Raw genomic sequence first — 24,209 nt, forward strand, 5'->3', positions numbered from 1 at the left:
ACACGGCCACTCTTCCACTGCGCCACGCTGATCATCAAAACGGCCTCAATACTGGAAGGGGAAAATATATATATATATATATTACACAGCATGCGCACTGCGATTTATTAACACGCATCACCATTTTGCAGGCATCATTTAGCGTTTTATTTAGCACCTCTGAAAAGTGAGTGCAAACTGACAAAGTTACATACACAGCAGCTGTTGTTGTGCCGCAAAGACAGAGGAGGAACGGAGAACGTGTGTATGTGACTATTTGCATGGTCTGTTGGAAATAAAAAATATCAGACATATCGTCTATACAGCAACATCCTCTTATAACTGTATACTGCATGCTGGGTGAATCAAGGGGATGATTAAAACACATTTAATTGATGCGTTTTGGAGTCTGCTGGCGTTTTTTTCATGCCGTTTGTTTTTTCATTTAGAACATAAAAAAAACCCTTGAAGTATGCATTTTTTGTGTATAGAGTAAAATACTGTAAGTACAGCTTTTCTCTAATGATGAGCTCATCTGCACTGCATAAAAAAGTGGGTTTTATTGTTGATGCACCTGACTGCTTCTAAAATGCCAATAAAAACAGGAACATATCTGCTGATATTTTTGACACAAAATGCTACAAGTAGGAGCATGATAACATGAATGTGCAGTAAATGAACAAGTGTCTCCGTGGTGAAAGATGCATACTACACACAAAATCCTCATGTAAATCAGGCAGTCTGCACTAGTTATGAATTGCACGTGCAATGGTAGTACAAGTAGATCGCACGCAACACTCCCACTAATAGTACACGCAATTTTTTTAGATTGCACACGCTATTTAGTGCGTGGTATTTGGATCTTAGTAAATCAGCTTCTTGATGTATTAGTGCAATGTATATAATATCACTGAGTTTAGTATTGCAATGGCTCTCAATATATTGAAAGGTGTACTTAATGAATTGTCTGGTATTATAAAAATGACAATTATTAAGTATATTTTTTAATTTAAAAAAGTTAATTTTTGTCAAAAAAAATGTTTAATCTTAGATTTAGATTACATTGTTTGCAGTTTCAAAAATGTTTTGCCCTCATTAGATTGGCAAGCGTACCTAATGAATAATATTTTTGAACTGGCCAAAAATACATATACAGCATTTATAATTTTATTTTAGTTAAAAATATTTTAAAAACTTGTTTTAAAGTTTTAAAGTTTTTTCAAAATTGTCTTCATAACATACAGTAGTCTGCGGTAACTCATGAATTGGCTGTTTTAATGGAACATCATTATCTATTTTTGGTGGAAGGTTTTTAAAGAAAAATACAGAAAATTGAGTTGAACTGACGAAAAACATATAGTTTTCATTAATAAGGATACATTTAGTAAAAATAAAAATGTTTTAAAACATAACATTTTCTATTGTTTTATGTATTTTTCTTCCCTACCGTATGTCATTTCAAAAAATTGTTTTGGTGGTCATGGAATAGTCTGGTGTATCTCGTGAGTTGTCTGTTATAGAGCTGCCAATAAAACAAGTGTTATTTGTTTATTTGGGGTAAAAATGCAGTAAAAAGATATTGGTTTTTAATAAAAAGAGGGTTATTGGTCCTAATAAATTGTCCAGTGCGTCAGCATCCATGTGTTATTATTACACATTATACTCTGTGTACAAAATATAAATAACGCAAGACCTACATACAAAAGCAAAAAGATACCCGCAGGTTACTTGATTTGGCCAAAACATGCAATAAAACTCACAGTCAAACCTACCACTGTCTGATGATTGACCTGAATGACTTCATCTCCAGCATGGATTTTCTTACAGCGGTCAGCTGGAGACTGAAAACACAAACCAAGACATTAATTAAATGGAGCTCACTTACAGTACAATCAATTTCCCCTTACATGTTGCATAAGCTACAATAAGGGTTTTTCACTTACTCCCTCTGTTGTGCCCGTGATGACATGCAATCCATCGTATGTTGACTTTATATACATGCCCTGTGGTAAAATGAAAAAAAAAAAACAAGCTGATTTGAGTAACAACACATATTTTTATCGTACTTTAGCAGATGTTATTTGCTTGAAGAGCAAAAATGTTTGGCATTTAGAAACATTTCAGCATGAAAAAATGTGGTCCAAGAAGGCCAGGCGGATATCAAATTGTGTAAGTGTCCTGTTGGGATTCAGTTCAGATCGAATCAAACATGGAGGATTATCCATCTTGTTGTAGATACAGATAAAACTGCTTTCACTAAAATGGTGCAGGAGTGCATGACAAAAGTCCAAAACACACATACAGATGTGCAAGTGTGCACGTGAACACACTAACAGCTAAACAGTGGCAGCATGCTAATCTTGCAGATGACAGTAAGAGGTTTATTTTTAGGCCACTGGGCCCAGTGTTCTGTGAACGGATGAGAGAACTTCTATTGGCCCTTTCTAGTATTTGTGTGGGGGGTGGGCAGTTGTCGTGGCCCCAAACTGGGACAACTGTGCGGCAGAGTGGGTCAGTGCCAAGAGGCCGTCCCGTTAGTCTTAATGGTTCTGGTGTGTTTTTCTTCTGACATAACCCTTTTTTTTTTTTTTTTCCCCAATATTAACTTGGGGGACCATTCTTATCATACGTCAGCTGACTCATTTGCCCGCTAGCTCAGCAAAACCTAGTTTTGGGACTACTGTTAGGTCAGCGCCGCAGTGCATAGTGTTCACAGTCTCGCTGGTAAAATGGGAACTCATGCCACATCCGATATTTAAAGTACCGTCTTAAAAATGGAGCAGCGACCCGTCCTTCTAGAAACACTGTCCCAATTACTCTGAATATGTCGCTGGAAATAAGGAACACGGGTTCTGGTGTGATTCTGCGTTGTTCCATAACATTTATGCAAGAAATTAAACCTAAGCATTTTTTGGCAGAATGTGAGTTGCATGCCGACAGAACATTCATAGATGCTATTTCTGAGTCAAACACAACAAGTCGCGATGAGTTGTGTTATTATAAGTCATTGAGATCTATAAATAGGTTTCTACTTTTTTTTTCTACTTTTTTTTCAGTTGCTTGTTGTTCATCCATCCATTTTCTACCGCTTATTCCCTTTGGGGTCGCGGGGGGCACTGGTACCTATGTCAGCTACAATCGGGCAGAAGGCGGCGTACACCCTGGACAAGTCGCCACCTCATCGCAGGGCCAACACAGATAGACAGACATCATTCACACTCACATTCACACACTAGGGCCAATTTAGTGTTGCCAATCAACCTATCCCCAGGTGCATGTCTTTGGAGGTGGGAGGAAGCCGGAGTACCCGGAAGGAACCCACGCAGTCATGGGGAGAACATGCAAACTCCACACAGAAAGATCCCGAGCACGGAATTGAACCCAGGACTACTCAGGACCTTCGTATTGTGAGCTAGACGGATTAACCCCTCTGTGCTGCCCGTTGCTTGTTGTATTTATTTTAAATAACTTTGGAACATAGTCTTGATGATGGGTCACAAGTATTTTGTGTGCAAAAAAGAGTAAAGGGATATTTATTTTATAACAAGTACAACAATCCAGGGGTTGCTCACCTATACATCCATCCATTTTCTACTGCTTGTTCCTTTCGGGGTAGCGGGGGGCACTGAACCTTATCCCAGCTGCATTCTGGCGGAAGGCGGTGTACACCCTGGACAAGTAGCCAGCTCATCGCAGGGCCAACACAGATAGACAACATCCACACTCACATTCACACACTAGGGCCAATTTAGTGTTGCCAATCAAAGGTCGCTAACCTTATCTATCAAAAGAGCCATTTTTCCCTTCTTCCAATATAGAAAAAAGGTCTGGAGCCGCAAAACATAACACATCTTATAAAACTATACATGTTTTAATCATTTTTTAAATTCTACCCTTTACCTGATTACTTTGAAATAAATTGTTCGCGTTCATTTCGTCTTCTTAAATAATTATGTTTAAAATCCTTGTGTTTGGACAAATATGAAACTATTCTTACACACAAAGTAGAGATTTGTCTGAACAGAAGAATTTTGAACATAATACTTTGAAACAAAATACTACTTAGTAGAATGTGCTAACAAATGTTTTTAAATACCTGTATATATATATATATATATATATATATATATATATATATATATATATATTTTTTTTTTTTTTTATTTTGTTTTATTTATTTTTATTTTTATTTTTTTTCCTTTTTAATTAAGATTAATTTTTTCTGAGATGTGTTTATGGCTACCATACAGCGCCCCTTGCCCACTCAAGAAGCTGATATATCCAAGTCCTTTTTCCTTGCCTTATTCGCATTCATCTATTTACCAGTCAGTACTCAGCCTATACACATTCATAGCCTCACACAGGGTTAAAAATTGTAGAAATATTTTTTATGTAACAATACACATCGCAAAATATTATTTGATATGTATATGATAATAGAACAATTTCAAAACGGGTTACAAAGACTGCTGACGTATGCAGTAACATATTGCGTAATTTCCAGTTCTATCATTTCAGTTGTCCATCTAATCATTTTTGTATCGGCCATTTACTGATACTATACCTGGCTGGTATTTTGTCTATGAAGGTTCTCATTCATCCAGGTCATTGTCATCTCAGGGCATTCAATCCATCGCAAATGGACTGATGAAGCAGTCCAGTTGCGATCGATTGAATGCCCTGAACTGACTGGTATAGTTACTGTCAATATTTTTCTCAATCTGTTTATATTCAACAGCTCTAGCTCAGTAGTTAGCACGAGTTATTGTATCTTCATACGGTGTGTAGTGTGGCACGTTTAGCTATTCCTCGTCTTCCAGTGATATCTGTAAGAAACTACATTTATTTGCCGCCATGGAGGTGAGGATTGCTGACCTGGAAGTGGCTTTACACTGGAGGGACATTAGCCGCCGGTTTGCTAGCAAGAACGCCACTGTGCATTGAGAACGAGCTTGTTTGCTTGTTACAGTCAAATTTTGGGAACACAGCTAGAATTTTTCATCAAAATGAATTATCACGATATGACTATGGTATTAAAAGCCAGATTTAAAACCAGATTTAAATATAATCTATATTGTATATTGTCTATATTGCGCAACATTCACTGGTAGAGAAGTGACATTCCTAAAAGATTTTAAGTTGTTTGCAACATTGAATTTTTTGAAAATTTTCTAACTCTACGAGATACTGAATTTGGGACTTTTATCAGCTGTAAATTATAATAAATGATAAATGGGTTGTACTTGTATAGCGCTTTTCTACTTTCAAGGTACTCAAAGCGCTTTGACACTACTTCCACATTTACCCATTCACACACATATTCACACACTGATGGAGGGAGCTGCCATGCAAGGCGCTAACCAGCACCCATCAGGAGCAAGGGTGAAGTGTCCTGCTCAGGACACAACGGACGTGACGAGGTTGGTACTATGTGGGGATTGAACCAGGGACCCTCGGGTTGCGCACGACCACTCTCCCACTGCGCCACGCCGTCCCTAATCATCATAATCATCCAAATGATTAAGAAATACATTCTTGAAATATTTAGCTTTCTAGTGATGATCAATTTTGTTCCCCGCTTGACATAACAGGGTGATGGTGGGTCCCACAGCTAAACAACTTGACAAATACTGCGCTATATGACAGGAGGAAAACTCGTGCAAAAATGCTTGTCAAAAATTCTCCATATGCCAGCGTCATCTCCCAGAATGAGGGTTTAGACTCCAAGTTTTTGTTTGACTTTTGAAGCATTTTGGTTGAGAATTTACCAGTCCCTCAGTGGATTTGATGTTGGCCAGCTGTACCACCTCCAGATGTGCAGCCTGCGACACCATAGGGTCCGAGGACAGAGAGATAATGTGGTCGCACACATCAGATAGAGTTTTACACTGTGGGAGGACAAAGTGGGGTTAAAACAATTACCTTAGAGAGTGCGTGTGGGGGAGATACTTGTATTCATCTGAATGTATCAAATGAACTTAGCCACTCACCACATGCAGGATTTTGTTCTCTGTTTCAAATACAGAGCAATCCTGGGGGAACATACAGAGAGCAGTAGCGTTACCACGAGAGAATTTGTCTAAATTCAGTTATTATTGGCATTTATTTTTTTAGCTGTAGGAGGATATAAGCAAAAAAACAAGCAGCTTGGCACCTCTAACCTCCAACACTCCCACACAGACATGCACCAACACAAAACAAATGAATCACCACCAGTGCGGGGGCACTTCTCTCCCACTTTCTCACTTATTCTCAGAAAGATCCTTCACCTAATAAGCATCCTCAGACTAATAAGAAAGTGCCAATTATATTTATGCAAGCCACAAAGCGTAATAGTATTTTTACTTCAGATAATCATCTGTCTTAGTTATTGTGACTCAGGATTGATTACATTTATAAATACTGGCGTACACAACCTAAAACGTTAATTTCAAAACAATAAAACGTGTTGGCGGTGTTAAGCATTTTGAATCTGTATTTACCGCAATGACTTAAAGAAAATGACAGCCCACAAAATAAAAGGGAGCCCCGGAGCACATTACACGATTGTTCCTACAGTCCTGAAATTGTAAAAGTCAAAATATAGAAAAAAAGTATTTTGTTAACATAGTGTGCAACCAGCAACAACCATGCAAATTATTTGCCAGCTGCCAAAATTTAAAATGTTATTTATAAAAATTTCCCTATTTTAAAAACCATTAACTTATTTTCAGTCTTTGACTAATCTTAATTTTAGCATGAGTAATTGTATTTTTCTATTCCAGTTTAAAAATGTGACAATTGAGAAAATACAATATTTAAATTTAAATACAATATTTAAATAACATATTTTGGTTTACCCCACATGGAAAATCTTGTTTAAAGATTCTGCAACATCCCAAGGATGCCTTATTGAAGAATTGCAAGTTAAATAACGCTTGTTTTCAGAATAAAATACTTATTTCTAGCATAAAAGTCTTGCTAATTTCTAGGTATACAGATTTTAATTTAGGATGTCTTATCAAGTATAATCAACCAGCTGCACGGAGAAATAATTTCACTAGTTTTTAGTATATTTTCCTAACATCAAGTCTTTGTATCTTATTTTGTGTCAGCTCTTTCTTGCAGTGCATAAACCGATGTTGTAATGCCGGTAAGTAACAAACGTCTCAGTCCGCATTAATACCAGTGATGAATTAATTGGTAAACAGCAGTGCGGCTGAGTGGAATAACAAACATTTTATCGCACATGCAGAGGTAGAGGCAGAGGAAGCTGCTGGATGCGGACCACCTCTGAGACTTCAAATGCAGCAACTCTCGAATTGAGTTCAATTAAAGACTACATCAGTTGCCTACAGCCACAGCTGTTCATACTACTGTTTTTGACTGAGTGCTCATTAGAGCACTTGTCACTGATTTGTTTATGTTGACAACAAATGGTGACTTAGCATTAAAATGAATGAAGCATTTAAAAAATTTGATCCGGCACTTCTGAAATAGTGGGGCGCCGTGAAATGTCAAGGGGGGCCATTAAAGGGACTTTTAGTATTTGTATCTTTATTCCTGCTTGAACGATAACCAAACATCCGGCTAGGTGGCAGCAGTGCTTTAACTAATCAATCTGGTTTTAAATGTTACCAATCGAATCAATAAAATTAACTTGGAAATTATTTTACATTGTTGCAGATGTCATCAAGTGATTGTATGCATGATAATAATACATTTTACCAAGTCCTCAAAAGCATTTCAATTTGGGGAAGGAGCGTGAAATAATTATATCCCCTTGGGGACATGACAGAAAGTAATAGAGAAGTATATTTGTTGTCTTTGCTATTGATAATTTGTATTGATATTAATGGAAATAAATAATAAATAAAATAAATCTACAATCAGACTTAGTCTCTCACTTATCTGATTGATTTCAACATTTGTGAGATCAGAGGTCACAGATGTTGGGCCTGAAAAACACAAACTAATTCAAGCATGTCTATAGGGACTTTTTTTGTGTACTGGTTTGTATGATAGAAGTGTCACAAACATACAAAATGTCAAAAACTACATTTTCTCAGATAATCTACCTGCTGTACAATAGTGGTGAGTTCAAGACACAGCTGGATGACGTTGTTTCTGGTCACACTGTAATCTGCCACAGAAGCAAATGGGGACCTGGTGAAGAAAGAACACCTGGAATTAACCATTAGATTGTCCTCGCCTTTGAGATGGGGTTTGTATTTTGAACGTTATCACACGTGGAACTGTTCATGTCTCACCTGTCCAGCCACGCCAGAAGGCTTTTGGCAGCAGCAATGAGGTCCACCACAGAGGTAAGGAAGTCGTTGGGTAGCTTGCGAGTGGCACGGCCATCGTAATGGCCGCTGCGTCGCCTGCCTGTGATGAAATTCTGCAGGTTCTTGGCAGACGCATTCAGCTTGTGAGAAAGAGTCTTCAGATTTTCTGTTTCCAGTCCGTAATTCTAGCAAGCAGAGAGGATTGTTTGATCAGCTTTATACTGCAGAACTTTTTTTTATCACACTTGAAAAATCGGGGCGTTGTGTGGCTGAAGATGCTGCTTGTGAGTGAGGGCCCATTCCTTGTTCCTGCACTGTACCTACAGGTTTCAGGGAGTCTGTTGCGCCCACTTGGACGAGTACAACGCACCAGGAGGGCCACTAATCATATCTAATACAGCAGTGCCTGAGAGACTTAAAAGTAAATCCCAGTTATGTAAGAAGCTTTGCAGCTGAAGTAAGGCCCCTCTGCTGGATGAGGGGATTTTACATTCAGATTGCATCTGCGACCTCAGTCCACTAAACCTCCATTCTGTCTCTTTGGGGGGGTAGCACAGAGCCATCTAAATTTGTCCAAATTTCTCATTAGGTTATTGACAATATTATCCTTCACATTGAACCCATTTTTCAACATTGTCTTTATTGTGCATATGTGCCAAGGACAAATAAAGCTTTTACTGGGAAAAAAACAGCTGAAACAACCAATTACAAACAATTACAATTCAGATTTAAAGGGGCCCGATTATGCAAAATGTACTTATTTTGTAATTTAACAATAATATGTGTCACCACGGCCTGTTACTGTGCACCAAATGTGAGAAAAGTTTATTATCTTCCATTCCCTCCACTCTTCTAAAGGAGAACAGTACTGTTCACTGCGACGTACGTCGCTTTTGAAATGACATCATAAACAAGATCCCTCCTTCCTCATAAACGTGACCCTCTGACCTGCCCTATTGCTAGTTGAGTCACAACTTCATTAAATATACCATCCATCCATCCATCCATCCATTATTCTACCGCTTATTCCCTTTGGGGTCGCGGGGGGCGCAGGTGCCTATCTCAGCTACAATCGGGCGGAAGGCAGGGTACACGTTAGTTTTTTGGTTTTTTTTAATCGAAAAACAGGCCTCACTATACATCTTAAAAAGAAAACCTTGAGTTCTGCCAAATATCCACCGGTCAAAACGTAGAAGCTGTAAGTTTGATGATTTTGTTTTTCTTCAGACTAACCTACTTTTACCATACGACTAATGTTATTGTAGCACTGTCATAGCTATTTTAGTGTTGCTAACATGTATTTGTTCCCCCAGCCCCAAGGGCCCATTTTTTATTGGTCCTGGACATATGAATAAACATAAAATTAATTACTCAAGTACTACATTATTAGATACTACATTGATTTTCTTAGTCACCTATAACACAAAGCTGAGATGTGGAGGTTTTGTTCAGATAGCTTAGCATATATTGACCAACTTTGGATTGGTTTAGCATCTTTAATGTAGTGCAAATAGGGTTTCCAACAGTCCCTTGAAAAACAAAATTGTCCCATATTTAGAAATAAATGTACACAATCCGTATTGAGCTTTCAAAGGATGCAATTTGTCCTGTTTTTATCACTGGGAGAATAAAAACGTGTGTAAAATATGAATTGATTCAATCGTATGACAAAAGTTTTTTACCACAGACGAAGCCAGTCAACTATTGCAGTTACACCCTCCCGCCATTTTTGAGTATTAGCTTAGTCTTGGCTGCCACTCTCTTTGCCTGGCCAAGCCACCCATCTTCTGTCAATCAGATTCCACAGTGCCATTTTTTTCTTGAAAGCAAGGAGCAATCAGAAAAGTTTGGAGATCGTTTTTGAGAAGCTACATACTGTATGTGGCTACCACATCCGCGAGCAGCGTGGTGTTCAGTGAATAATTTGGCACTGAACACCACAAAAACCAAGGAACTCATCTTTGACTTCAGGAAGAACACTGCAGACCCCGCCCCCCTCTACATCAACGGCGAGGAGGTGGAGAGAGTCAGCTCCTTCAAGTTCCTCGGCACCCTCATATCTGCTGACCTGTCCTGGACCCAAAATACAACTGCGGTCATCCGGAAGGCCCAGCGGAGACTCCATTTCCTGAGGGTGCTGAGGAAGAACAGACTGGAGAGGCAGCTGATGGTGACCTTCTACCGCTCGGCTGTCGAGAGCCTGCTGACGTACTGCATAACAGTGTGGTACGCCAGCTGCACTGAAGCAGACAAACAGGCGATTCAGAGGGTCATAAAGTCGGCACAAAAAATCATCGGCTGTCCCCTGCCCTCCCTGAAGGACTTACACAACTCCCGTTGCCTCAACAGAGCAAAAAACATTACCAAGGACAGCACACACCCTGGCTTCCACCTGTTCGACTTGCTACCATCAGGCAGGCGCTACAGGTGCATCAGAGCCAGAACAAACAGGCTCAGAGACAGCATCTTTCCCAAAGCTGTCACCATGTTGAACTCTAACTTATAATAATAATAATTCACCCCTATACAATATAATGCCCTAATACCCTACTGTGCAATACTACCCTTCGAGTGCAATACGTCCGTCACTGATTGTTATTGATTACTTCGGTACTCCTGTCTTGCTCTGTATACTGTACAGTATTTGTATTTTGTACTTCTATAGTGTTTTATATATTGTACAGAATTGCTTATTATTTTTATTGGATAGAAGTCTGTTTATTTCAATTGTTAGTTTTTCCTTTATTACCTCTTATGTCATTTATTTCACCCCATATTTGTTCCAACTACCGCACCTTAAGTTGGAGTCTTTAATCTCGTTATATGCAAATATAATGAGAATAAAGTTCATTCTATTCTATTCTATTCTATTCTATGTGCTAGTTTACTTTTTTAGAAGTGTCATTTAGCAAATTTGCTCTCTTGTTGTCATTTTAATGATGTCTTGGCCTTCAAAACATAATGGGCCTGATCTACTGTGATTGAAATACCACACGCTGAACAGCGTGTGCCAACCACAAAATTAAATGTACTATTATTTGCGTGTGAGCTACAAAGACTGAGTGTACAATTTATAACAAGTGCTAAAATGCCGCAGACCGCTTTATTTAAATGAGGATTTTGCGTGCACTGCTGGCATTATGTGTGCATTGAAACACTTATTTCCCGTCAAATTAATTATTGGTAATATGATCTTCAACCTGTGTGCAATGTTGAACAAGCAGCACACTCTTAACACATTTTCTGCAATATATAATCGCAATCTATCCAACAAAAACTGTTTTAGGCACGCTGTGACGGTGCGCTCTGCAGGGAGGCGGTGGACCATCTCCACATCGCAGCGCATTGATGTGTCTGAAATGATTTTAACACATATGGGAATACATTTTCAGTAAGAAAAAATGAATGCCATTAAAAATAAGGCTAGAAGACACAAAACGCATCAATTAAAATTGTTTTAATAAGCTCCTTAAAGGGGTAATTTTCTTTTTTTTTCATTTAAAACATTTCCTTGTGGTCTACAGAACATGTAATGGTGGTTCTTTGGTAAAAATTTGCATAGATTAAGTTTTACAGACCAACTTTAAACCGTTTTCTGACTGGTCTGTTTTACGTGCCTCCACTTCTACTGCGTCTTCTCCCCATCAGCTATGTTACAGATTTTAGCGCTTCCACATGGAGTATACTGACAGATATAAGTTAGAACTATATGCTACTTTGTATTAGAAATGGCAACAGTGAAGGATGCATGTTCATGTATGAGCCAGTCTGCCTCACAACATGAGGATAGCAAACAAGAAGGAACTTACTAACAGCAATGTCTGACTACATTAGCAGACTCACGCAAAGTTATTTGGGTAAACCTTTATCATATATGGAGATATCAACTGAGGTCACATGTTGCAAAAACGTCACAAATTGTGCAAATTCCAAACGGCCTGTTTGAAAGAAGTATGAAAGATATATATCTCCGCAATTTCAAATTTTCTCAAGTTATGCAGATCCCAAACCCTCAAAAACAGGTACCAATAGGTAAGAAAAGTTGGTTTTGCATAATAGGGCCTTTAAGTCATCCAGCAGCTATTAAGTTTTAAAATGATAGTGCTGAATAAAATATGTTGTGTGTAACTATGTCAGTTTGCACGTAACTTTCAAACGTGCTAAATATAGATCCAAAATAACGCCCGCAGATTGATTGATTGATTGATTGGTTGATTGATTGATTGATTGATTGATTGATTGATTGATTGATTGATTGATTGATTGATTGATTGATTGATTGATTGATTGATTGATTGATTGATTGAAACATTTATTAGTAGATTGCACAGTACAGTACATATTCCGTACAATTGACCACTAAATGGTAACACCCGAATAAGTTTGTCAACTTGTTTAAGTAGGGGTCCACGTAAATCAATTCATGGTTAACAGTTTCAGCATTGATAAATCACATTGCACATGCAACTGTTGAATAATCATACATATTATGAAGACAGACACACTTTGCAGGGGTCTTTCATTTAGCCCACAAGATGTTATGAGTTTATTAAAAAAAATATAGCCCAAATGTTTACCTTTTTCTCCCGGGTTTCCCTATTATTCTTAAATATCTGATAATCTTAATGCTACAACTTATTGGCCATCTTGTTGTTAACATGGTTGATAAAGGTCAATGACCATGAATTGTATTTGAAGTGATTACCACAGCACAGCATTAATTATATGACCCAATCCAGACAACCTTACCGAGTCATGGCGCAAAAAAATGCAACATACACAAAAAGTCAACACACAGTCACACACAACAACCTTTATGGATGATATAAAAAACATCCATGCACCACAGAAAAATTCAAAATGACACTTATTCAAATCCATTACAATGCATGATGGGAAAATGCCAAACACTCTACACTTATCCATGTTTGGCTCATTTTAGCTGCTTGATATTTCTGGCTGAACACAAAACTTTAAGGAGGTCATCACGGAATTACAAAAGGTGGGAGGCGGACTTTTACGTACTCTTAATAGCCATCCATCCATTTTCTACCGCTTATTCCCTTTCGGGGTCGCGGGGGGCGCTGGCGCCTATCTCAGCTACAATCGGGCGGAAGACAGGGTACAAGTCGCCACCTCATTGCAGGGCCAACACAGATAGACAGACAACATTCACACTCACATTCACACACTAGGGCCAATTTAGTGTTGCCAATCAACCTATCCCCAGGTGCATGTCTTTGGAAGTGGGAGGAAGCCGGAGTACACGGAGGGAACCCACGCATTCACGGCGAGAACATACAAACTCCACACAGAAAGATCCCGAGCCTGGATTTGAACCCAGGACTGCAGGAACTTCGTATTGTGAGGCAGACGCACTAACCCCTCTGCCACCGTGAAGCCCTATATATATATATATATATATATATATATATATATATATATATATATATATATATATATATATATATATATATATATATATATATATATATATATATATATATATATATATATATATATATATATATATATATATATATATACATATATATATACATATATATATATGGTTACTTTACAGTTTCTTTACATGCAGTCTGCTTTCAGTCTTTGAGCAAATTTTTTAGCCCAAGTCAAAAAGTTTGGACACCCCTAAGCTAAATCAAATGCGCTCCCTATTTTGCTAATTTAAGAGATGCAATGCTGTGCGCAGGGGCTTAATAAATCAGCTTTGTGTGCACTATCAATTTTCACGCAAACCTTTAGAAGATCAGGCCCAATGTGTAGAGCTTCAGTATCATGACACTACACCTTAGAATAGTGACACCAATCTTTATGGTAGTGACATTACAGAGGTCTGAAAATTAAACATTATGCTTCTATTTAAGGTTAATAAAACATTTACCAAAATATAGCATGAAGATAATTACCACACTGTTTGAGTAGAGATTTGCTTCATAAATAAAACACAAATCAAATGCTGATTTGTGTCTTATGGACAAAAAAGGAATTATTAAACAACTTGTTTCCCATGTATTTGTATTACACCAAAGCCAACATATCTAATTAAATTCTGCTTGGAGTCAAATAGCATGATATGTTTGGATTAGATTGTCAGTCAATTGGCTCATTTAATTCACAAAAATTGAATGGATGCAACTTTAATACATCTTCAACAGACAAGAAGATAGTCCGGTTTCCCCCATTCAACCTTTGTGGCTACCTTAAAACTAATTTCACGCAAAAATAGGGTCGACCAGCACTAGGTGTCCTTTGAGGCCACTGTGATTAAGGCCTGTGCAAATAAATTGTGAATTATTTTTTTACAGTGAGTTGGCAACCATAACTACAAAATGTTTCAGAGTGGCCACTACATCCTTCAATTTTTGCGGCACTTGCTGGAAAAAGTTTAGACACCCCTGCCTGTTGCATTGTTGTATGGGATATATAACATATATTATATTGGACAAGTACAGAGATATAGTGTATATGTTAAAAGTAGATTAAGTGTACAGCATCAGTTCTTGGAGCTGCGCACAGTTTATTAGCATTAAAGCTACAGACTCACAATACACTGTACTGGGTCGTCTGAGACAAGTATGGGACTCTAAACGTATGTATTAGTGATGTTCATTATCAGTAAGAGGCATACCCAGGCTATTTTCTTTAAATCATACAGTATTACTAGACAATACGTTGGTTGAATAACATGAATATGTTTCTTTTGGACAATATTTGCACTTGTGTGCTTCCGAGAATGCATCATTAAGACCAGGGCCTGCATTTCTAGCCATTGAGAATGAATGAGTTCATTAAATCCATGGTTTTATTTGCTGACTTCAGCTGCACAGTCAGTCAAACAGTTGTGCAGTGTATTATAAACAATAAAACCAATTGTGTTAAGACTGAGTTAAACATTGTTTGAATTATGTTCATTAAAGCAATGCTACGGAATAGTTATTTCTTCTATAAATATTAATTTCCGCAAGGGCTATTGGAAAGTATATTTTTTTCAAAATGTGTATTTCATGAACAAAATATAAATGCTATTTTGGTCAGGTTGTATTTGTCTACCTAGATAAACATGGTCAGAAGCTAATTATGCTATGCTAATTAAGCTAATCGTGCAAGTGTAATGAATGCAAACACTAACAGAATTGCATCACCTATGCTATAATATTATGTCTTAAAATACAAAAAGACAAGTTATGTGTCTGTAATCAAACACTACACACATGGTTTGACAATAATGTTAGCACTCATGCTAGTAGCAACATAGGCGCGCTTTCAATATCATACACAGTAAATAATTGTTATAGTATTCATTTACCGGTAATAAGGTTGCCTCTGCTGTCAATCATTAAAAATAATATAATGAATAATAATATATCATCTAATGATGTAGAGTATGTTATTTTAATGTGATATTTTAACATAGCATAACTTTAACTTGGGTAGCGTGTGTTGTAATGTTAGCTGTAGTAGAGTCTAATATATTAGGTTACATTCAACACCCCTTTTGGAAGTCACTGCAGTCAAACAAAAACACGGCCAAAAACCACTAAACTGGCAATTTTTCAAATTGTGAATACATTATTAGACTGCCTGCGGCCTCGAAAACAAACCTAATCTTTTTGAAAGTTTTAAATAGTTTTTCACTGCAAATTACCTAATAACTCCATTGTTGAGGGCCTTTAACAATGGATCAATAACCCAATTGCCTTGCTAATGTCAAAGGAAAACTGTGTTTTTTTGGGTGAATTTTGCCTATAGTCCACAATTCTTATATTGGGGCCAGAACATACATGTCTTTCCCTTTTTTATGCATTTTTAAATAATGTAATAACTGCTAGTAAGAGAGGTGGATAACAACACAGGTAATGGGAATTAATTTATTCCACCTTTACTATCTATGCTTAATACTATAAGGCTCTAAACTTGGTTCTCATCTATTGGAACGCAAAATAAAACAATTGCAACATTGCTCGGAAGTATTTTTTATCTGAGGAATAAGGATTATTCTAAACCTACCAGCGCAAGGAAAACACAAGGGCTGAATACATTGACCATCCCATCAGTCAACATCCCAGTGGGGGTGGATATTGTAAGTCAGTGTTTTATGTTTTTATTTTAAACGTTTAGCAATAGTGCTACATGATAATGCTCCAGGGCTCTCTTGTTGCTGTCATGAGTGTCAGCAAACACAGAAACTGCTTTATATGTTGTTGTTGTTGACAGAAGTACAGTCCATTGGTGTGCACTCTGTGAAATCAAAGTGGTGAGGATAGAAGTTACCTTAATGCCTAAAATGAGCAAAATCCTGTAAATAATACTGTTATCATAAATGTGCATCTTACTGCATAACAAAGATACTCATTGCAGGGACTCAAAGCCTGGAATTTAGAGGCAGAATCGATCGTATGACCATTGTTAGCCAACTCTTACTACCAGTTTTTCACTATTTAGAATACATAGAAAAGGAAAAGGCGTCTGTTCTGGTCTCAAAATAAGGATTGTGGCTGATGAGCAAACTTTGAAAAAGAAGTCCAGTGTTACGTTTTGGTGTTTGTCTGGATGCCGGGATGAAGAGACGTCAGGCAAGTGCAAAAAAAAAAAGCATTTTTATTATGAAAAACATAGGTAACATAAAACAAAAATGTGCAAACTGGCATTTGAAGCGCAAAGAAAATGATCCAGCCCTGTCTTCAGAGGAAGCAGCCTGATTGGCAACCAGGGAAAGGTGTGTCCTTATTGCCAATCAGGGACAGCTGAAGAAGCCAGCTCTTATGTCGCATTCCATTCATCTGGGAAATAGGAAGTCGGAGCTGGGGATAACGTCACTGCTGAGTTGAGAGTGTTCCAGTCATACATTGGGAAATTAATCACCGCATCCACAAAAGCTATTTTTGCGCTTGCCCTCTCTGAATATAAACAACTAATGGGAGAAGATATTCTTCTTGCAACCTTCAAACACGGTGGATGAAGAGAAAGCACAAGACACTATTGCTAACTAAGTAGAACGTATATACGACATGAAATAAAGGTAGTTTTCATTACAGTGTCGCTACCATATATAAACATACAGCAATGCACTGTATAAAGCCGATTTACTGCGACAAAAACTAATCAGAGGGACTAATAACAGATATATAAGCAGATATCATTGTTTACATCCAGAGCAGCTATCTTTGAAACAAACTAGGGAGTGAAGAGAATGCTCTGACTTTCCGAGTTGGAAATCCAACCTCGAGGGAAGTTTCAAGTTACAATATCCGACTAGGAACTTGGAAATTCCGAAGTCCCAGTACAAATGAAACGCACCGATCGACAAGAGGAATTGTGGCAAATGGAGGCAAACAGGAAATGAAAAGAAATAAGTGCCCTGGACAGGAACTATTACAAAATACAAGGAACTAATAACTGCCATGTGAGATCATTACATGCAGTTCCCCTTTAAATAGTGATACATAGCATAACTAATATAAACATGTAAGTATAGTCTATATGATCTGTAATATTTTTTGTTGGACTTTTAATTTCAAGTATGGTTCCAATGCAGAGAAGTCCGAGTCTTTTTGGAATGTACCCTTAGTTGACCACAAGTATTTGATTGTGCTTAATGCCATTTGGAGGATTATCCAATGAAATTGGCAAAAAGTCATCCTCATGCAATAATACCAGAGGTGGGGAGAGTAGCCAGAAATTGTACTCAAGTAAGAGTACTGTTACTTTAGAGATTTATTACTCAAGTAAAAGTAAGGAGTAGTCACCCAAATATTTACTTGAGTAAAAGTCAAAAGTATGTTGTGAAAAAACTACTCAAGTACTGAGTAACTGATGAGTAACCTGTTCGTTTAATGATGACGGCAACAAGTAATGCACAAAAACATAAAAATAGCAATGAACAAATTCAGAGCCAGGAATATCTCTTGAAAAAAATGTTTTAATTAATTTTATCTTTGCAACCTCATTATACTATTGGTTAAGTTTTATATTCATAAATATAAGTTTTTCAATACCCGACCTGTTTTTTTGTGCCTTTAAAAAAGATTTAGAACTCTACATTAAAACACTCTACCTCTAACAACCAAAAAGCTGTGAAAACAATGATGCTGTGTTCCAAATTTAGGTTATTTACTGAGATAAAGTGAGCCTATGGCTTTGCACTTTGTTTATTATATATATATATGTATATATATATATATATATATATATATATATATATATATATATATATATATATATATATATATATATATATCTTCTTTTTTTTTTCATTCTAATTTTAGTTACTTAGAATTTACAACCCCCTGGCGCTGTTTTTTTACTTTTGTTGTACTTACTTTGATTATTATTTTCAACTGTTTGTAAATGTTGAAATATATAAATAAAGGTTTAGAAAAAAAATGTGCAGTTAATCATGTGACCGCCTGGCTCTGTTTGATTGGTGAAACGGAGTCAAACGTCACCACTGACTGCATTTGATTGGTGAAACAGAGTCAAACGTCACCAGTGACTGCATTTGATTGGTGAAACGCATAAAGATCCTACTTTGAAGGTCTGTCGGACAAACCAAATTAAACAAAGCGTGCATTAACAGATCGATAAAAATCAGTAGCGAGTAGCGAGCTGTATGTAGATAAATGGAGCGGAGTAAAAGTAGCGTTTCTTCTCTATAAATATACTCACGTAAAAGTAAAAGTATGTTGCATTAAATTTACTCTTAGAAGTACAATTTATCCCAAAAGTTACTCAAGTAAATGTAACGGTTTAAATGTAGCGCGTTACTACCCACTTCTGAATAATATAAGTGTGTGAAGACTTAACTTACCAGCGCACAAAGCAAGTCCACCGCCTCCAATATCAGCTCCTGATGGCCGATCCTGGACACTCCCAAATCCTCCAGCTCCTGGTGGGTGATTCGCAGCAGCTGGTCCCCCCCAACGTTCTCTCTCTCGAACGTCTTGATGTACTGCTGCAGGCAGTCGTCCAGTCCTGAGGGGAGCAAACAACTTCAACTGTTACGCTTGCCAATGGTTTGTTGCCTGGCAATGGCACATTTTTGCATGTTGAAGTCAGTCAAACACGTCTTGCACTCAGGCTTCTCATTGAGTTGCTTCACAGAGTGTTTGCACAGGTTATGAGATGTCTTGGGCCCTCGCACGGGAAATCATGATTCCCGTTAGTCAACAGACCTGGGACCATTTTGGAGACAGACTAAAAAAAGCGATGAGACCGTCTGTGCTCAGCTTGTTTTTACATCCTTCTCTGAGGCAGCAGGTGTTAAATCCTTTGGTGGTGCAATTGTTGTTAAAAAGCAGCGTCTGCCTGCATCCATGTTTATGAAAGATTATTATGCAAGGTAAGAACGCACACAAAAAACACATTTCAACTTAGTATGATTATAGGATTAAATACATTTTTGCCGCGAATGTAAAATATGAACATAATGTGTAATGATAAATGAAATGCAGTCCTGCATACTATTTGTTGTTATTTTGAATAATGTAAGGAATTATTTAAATTTTCAGAGCATCACCGGTCTAAGAGTTAAAGGTTATATGCTACATATATAGGACTTTATTGATTGCATAGGTTATTTTGATTTTAATTTGAACTATGATTATTTTATGATTACTGTATTTTCCTGACTATAAGCTGTTATTTTTTTCCTACGCTTTGCACCTTGTGGCTTATAAAACAGAGCGGCTAATTTACGTATTTTTCTTCGCTAATAGTGATAAAGTTTTGTATTCAACAAATAGTTTTCAACACAAACAGACACTGAAAATGTGTGTTACTGTTTGTGCTATGGTGCTATCTTTTGGAAAAGTTCGCTCGCTGCAGGTGCTGCAGGTTTAAATTTACTTTTTGTTTCGTGCCTTGAACCGTAACTAAATACAGTTTCGAGTACTATTAGTTACGATTCCTGTGCCGTTGTCTAGTCGAAAAGGGATGCGTAACATAAAGAACAACGCTATGGACTTGTTTGTTCTAATTAAACAGTTTGATTGACAATGGATAGTAAATACAAATTACATAGTCACACTAATGCGAGGCTTGGCAGCATAACGTTTCTGCTCGAAAGGATTCTTCATTCATCACGCCAAGCAACGTTTGTAAGTTTTACACTATAACTAAAACCATTCAGACTTACTAGACAGTGTACTATCTGTGGAAATGTTTTTGTGCATATTTGTACGTGCCATCAGAATGTAATTAAGGAAGCAAATATGCTAACATGTTTACAAGTGTCTGTGTTACCTTTATTAACTTACAATGGCATTTTATTGGTATTGTTTCAGTTACGTAAATTCACCGAAACGCCACCGTGGACTTATTGAGTCTATTTAGCTGGTTGGAGTGCTGGCTTCCACAGCCAGTGCGTCCATGATGATGATTTCCATTTTGTTTGATTAGTCGTTTTACTGCCGTGTGACAGGCACCGTTTATTTCCGATCAAGGTATGTACATAAACATTTACAAAATATTTTGTATCGGTATATATCTGCGATTTATGGTCCGGTGCAGCTAATATATTTAAAAATAATAATTTCTCCTAAAATTTGGTGGGTGCGGCTTAAAGGGGAACTGCACTTTTTTGGAAATCGTTCAAAATCATTATGACAGACATGACAACGGATGGATTTTTTTTAGGCATTCTAAATATTACATAAATGTACAATACATAATAGTTTGTTTACAGCGGAGCCAATGTGAGCTCCACTATTCTGTCCATAAAATCCAATAAGCATTCAAAAAGCACCAACAATATTCAATTTAAATTTTGTGACTGGAATATTAACCAAGTATTAGTAATATTGGCCCTGCGATGAGGTGGCGACTTGTCCAGGGTGTACCCCGCCTTCCGCCCGATTGTAGCTGAGATAGGCGCCAGCGCCCCCCGCGACCCCGAAAGGGAATAAGCGGTAGAAAATGGATGGATGGATGGATAGTAATATTAATATTATAAGCACTGACGCAAACAAATTATTTACATGGTGCGCCTGAAAGAGTGGCAGCACATCACAGTAGCTCCTTTGAATTCGTTCTTTTTACTTTATTTTTGGTATTATTCTCAACTTTTCATTCCACACTCTATCGAGCTGTATAATCACTCCCCATACAGCAACAGATAATATCCGTCCATTACCTGACACCCTCTATGTCCGCTACTTCTCTTTGTTTTTAATGTCTATATTCTATTTTCTGCTGGATTTACACTCTATTTTATGCTGGGGCTGCCACATATACTGTAATATTGTACATGGTAATTGGTACATATTGTATACATGTTATAAACATAATATATCTGTATAAATCCTCTTTATTGATCCCCCAGGGATCAATAAAGTACTTTCTACTCCCTCCATCCATCTTCTTCCGCTTATCTGAGGTCGGGTCGCGGGGGCAACAGCCTAAGCAGGGAAACCCAGACTTCCCTCTCCCCAGCCACTTCGTCTAGCTCTTCCCGGGGGATCCCGAGGCGTTCCCAGGCCAGCCGGGAGACATAGTCTTCCCAACGTGTCCTGGGTCTTCCCCGTGGCCTCCTACCGGTTGGACCTGCCCTAAACACCTCCCTAGGGAGGCGTTCGGGTGGCATCCTGACCAGATGCCCAAACCACCTCATCTGGCTCCTCTCGATGTGGAGGAGCAGCGGCTTTACTTTGAGTTCCTCCCGGATGGCAGAGCTTCTCACCCTATCTCTAAGGGAGAGCCCCGCCACACGGCGGAGGAAACTCATTTCGGCCGCTTGTACCCATGATCTTATCCTTTCGGTCATGACCCAAAGCTCATGACCATAGGTGAGGATGGGAACGTAGATCGACCGGTAAATTGAGAGCTCCTTCTTCACCACAACGGATCGGTACAACGTCCGCATTACTGAAGACGCCGCACCAATCAACCTGTCGATCTCACGATCCACTCTTCCCCCACTTGTGAACAAGACTCCTAGGTACTTGAACTCCTCCACTTGGGGCAGGGTTTCCTCCCCAACCCAGAGATGGCATTCCACCCTTTTCCGGGCGAGAACCATGGACTCGGACTTGGAGGTGCTGATTCTCATTCCAGTCGCTTCACACTCGGCTGCGAACCGATCCAGTGAGAGCTGAAGATCCCGCTCAGATGAAGCCATCAGGACCACATCATCCGCAAAAAGCAGAGACCTAATCCTGCGGTCACCAAACCGGAACCCCTCAACGCCTTGACTGCGCCTAAAAATTCTGTCCATAAAAGTTATGAACAGAATCGGTGACAAAGGACAACCTTGGCGGAGTCCAACCCTCACTGGAAATGTGTTCGACTTACTGCCAGCAATGCGGACCAAGCTCTGGCACTGATCGTACAGGGAGCGGACCGCCACAATAAGACAGTCCGATACCCTCATACTCTCTGAGCACTCCCCACAGGACTTCCCGAGGGACAGGGTCGAATGCCTTCTCCAAGTCCACAAAGCACATGTAGACTGGTTGGGCAAACTCCCATGCACCCTCAAGAACCCTGCCGAGAGTATAGAGCTGGTCCACAGTTCCACGACCAGGACGAAAACCACACTGTTCCTCCTGAATCCGAGGTTCGACTATCCGGCGTAGCATCCTCTCCAGTACACCTGAATAAACCTTACCGGGATGGCTGAGGAGTGTGATCCCACGATAGTTGGAACACACCCTAAAGAGGGGAACCACCACCCCGGTCTGCCAATCCAGAGGTACCGCCCCCGATGTCCACGCGATGCTGCAGAATCTTGTCAACCAAGACAGCCCCACAGCATCCAGAGCCTTAAGGAACTCCGGGCGGACCTCATCCACCCCTGGGGCCTTGCCACCGAGGAGCTTTTTAACTACCTCAGCGACCTCAGCGACCTCAGCCCCAGAAATAGGAGAGTCCACCACAGATTCCCCAGGCACTGCTTCCTCATAGGAAGACGTGTTGGTAGGATTGAGGAGGTCTACGAAGTATTCCTTCCACCTATCCACAACATCCGCAATTGAGGTCAGCAGAACACCATCCGCACAATACACGGTGTTGATAGTGCACTGCTTCCCATTCCTGAGGCGGCGGACGGTGGTCCAGAATTGCTTCGAAGCCGTTCGGAAGTCGTTTTCCATGGCTTCCCCGAACTCCTCCCATGTCCGAGTTTTTGCCTCCGCGATCGCTGAAGCTGCACACTGCTTGGCCTGTCGGTACCTGTCCACTGTCTCCGGAGTCCTATGAGCCAAAAGGACCCGATAGGACTCCTTCTTCAGCTTGACAGCATCCCTCACCGCTTTTGTCCACCAAGGGGTTTTAGGATTGCCGCCCCGACAAGCACCAACTACCTTGCGGCCACAGCTCCGATCAGCCGCCTCGACAATAGAGGTGCGGAACATGGTCCACTCGGACTCAATGTCCAGCAACTCCCTCGTGACATGTTCAAAGTTCTTCCGGAGGTGGGAATTGAAACTTTCTCTGACAGGAGACTCTGCCAGACGTTCCCAGCAGACCCTCACAATGCGTTTGGGCCTCCCAGGTCTGTCCGGCATCCTCCCCCACCATCGCAGCCAACTCACCACCAGGTGGTGATCGGTAGAAAGCTCCGCCCCTCTCTTCACCCGAGTGTCCAAAACATAAGGCCGCAAATCCGATGACACAACTACAAAGTCGATCATGGAACTGCGGCCTAGGGTGTCCTGGTGCCAAGTGCACATATGGACACCCTTATGTTTGAACATGCAATGAACTATTCTATTCTATTCTATTCTATTGTAAATAATATACTGTACACATATTAAGTATATATTTTATATATTTGCAGATATGTTATATTTTATATTGCTACATCTAGTCTATTTATACCTGCATTGCCATCCTTACACTCTCCATCATTGTAACTAAGCTACTGTGTTGAACAATTTCCCTTGTGGATCGTTAAAGTTTGTCTAAGTCTGAGTCTAAGTCTATAGCGGCGATGTAATCACT

The 24,209-nt window shown here is 39.1% G+C and overlaps 1 protein-coding gene across 4 annotated transcripts in view; it reads right to left on the reverse strand.

Annotated features, from left to right (window-relative positions):
* LOC133551207 (connector enhancer of kinase suppressor of ras 2-like) overlaps window positions 1-24,209 on the reverse strand; it is a 94,938-nt gene that overhangs the window by 53,486 nt on the left and 17,243 nt on the right. For 2 of the 4 annotated variants that reach the window (XM_061897681.1, XM_061897682.1), the window contains exons 2-8: window positions 19,081-19,244; window positions 8,229-8,431; window positions 8,037-8,142; window positions 5,970-6,011; window positions 5,748-5,867; window positions 1,923-1,982; window positions 1,752-1,820 (exon numbers count right to left, since the gene is read on the reverse strand). In XM_061897681.1, coding sequence (XP_061753665.1) covers window positions 1,752-1,820; window positions 1,923-1,982; window positions 5,748-5,867; window positions 5,970-6,011; window positions 8,037-8,142; window positions 8,229-8,431; window positions 19,081-19,244 — 764 coding nt within the window. The remainder of the gene's footprint in view (window positions 1-1,751; window positions 1,821-1,922; window positions 1,983-5,747; window positions 5,868-5,969; window positions 6,012-8,036; window positions 8,143-8,228; window positions 8,432-19,080; window positions 19,245-24,209) is intronic. The other 2 variants (XM_061897685.1, XM_061897683.1) reach the window with 1 other exon arrangement.

The sequence above is a fragment of the Nerophis ophidion genome, linkage group LG04 (genome assembly GCF_033978795.1).
Source record: "Nerophis ophidion isolate RoL-2023_Sa linkage group LG04, RoL_Noph_v1.0, whole genome shotgun sequence".
Taxonomy (NCBI): Eukaryota; Metazoa; Chordata; class Actinopteri; order Syngnathiformes; family Syngnathidae; genus Nerophis; species Nerophis ophidion.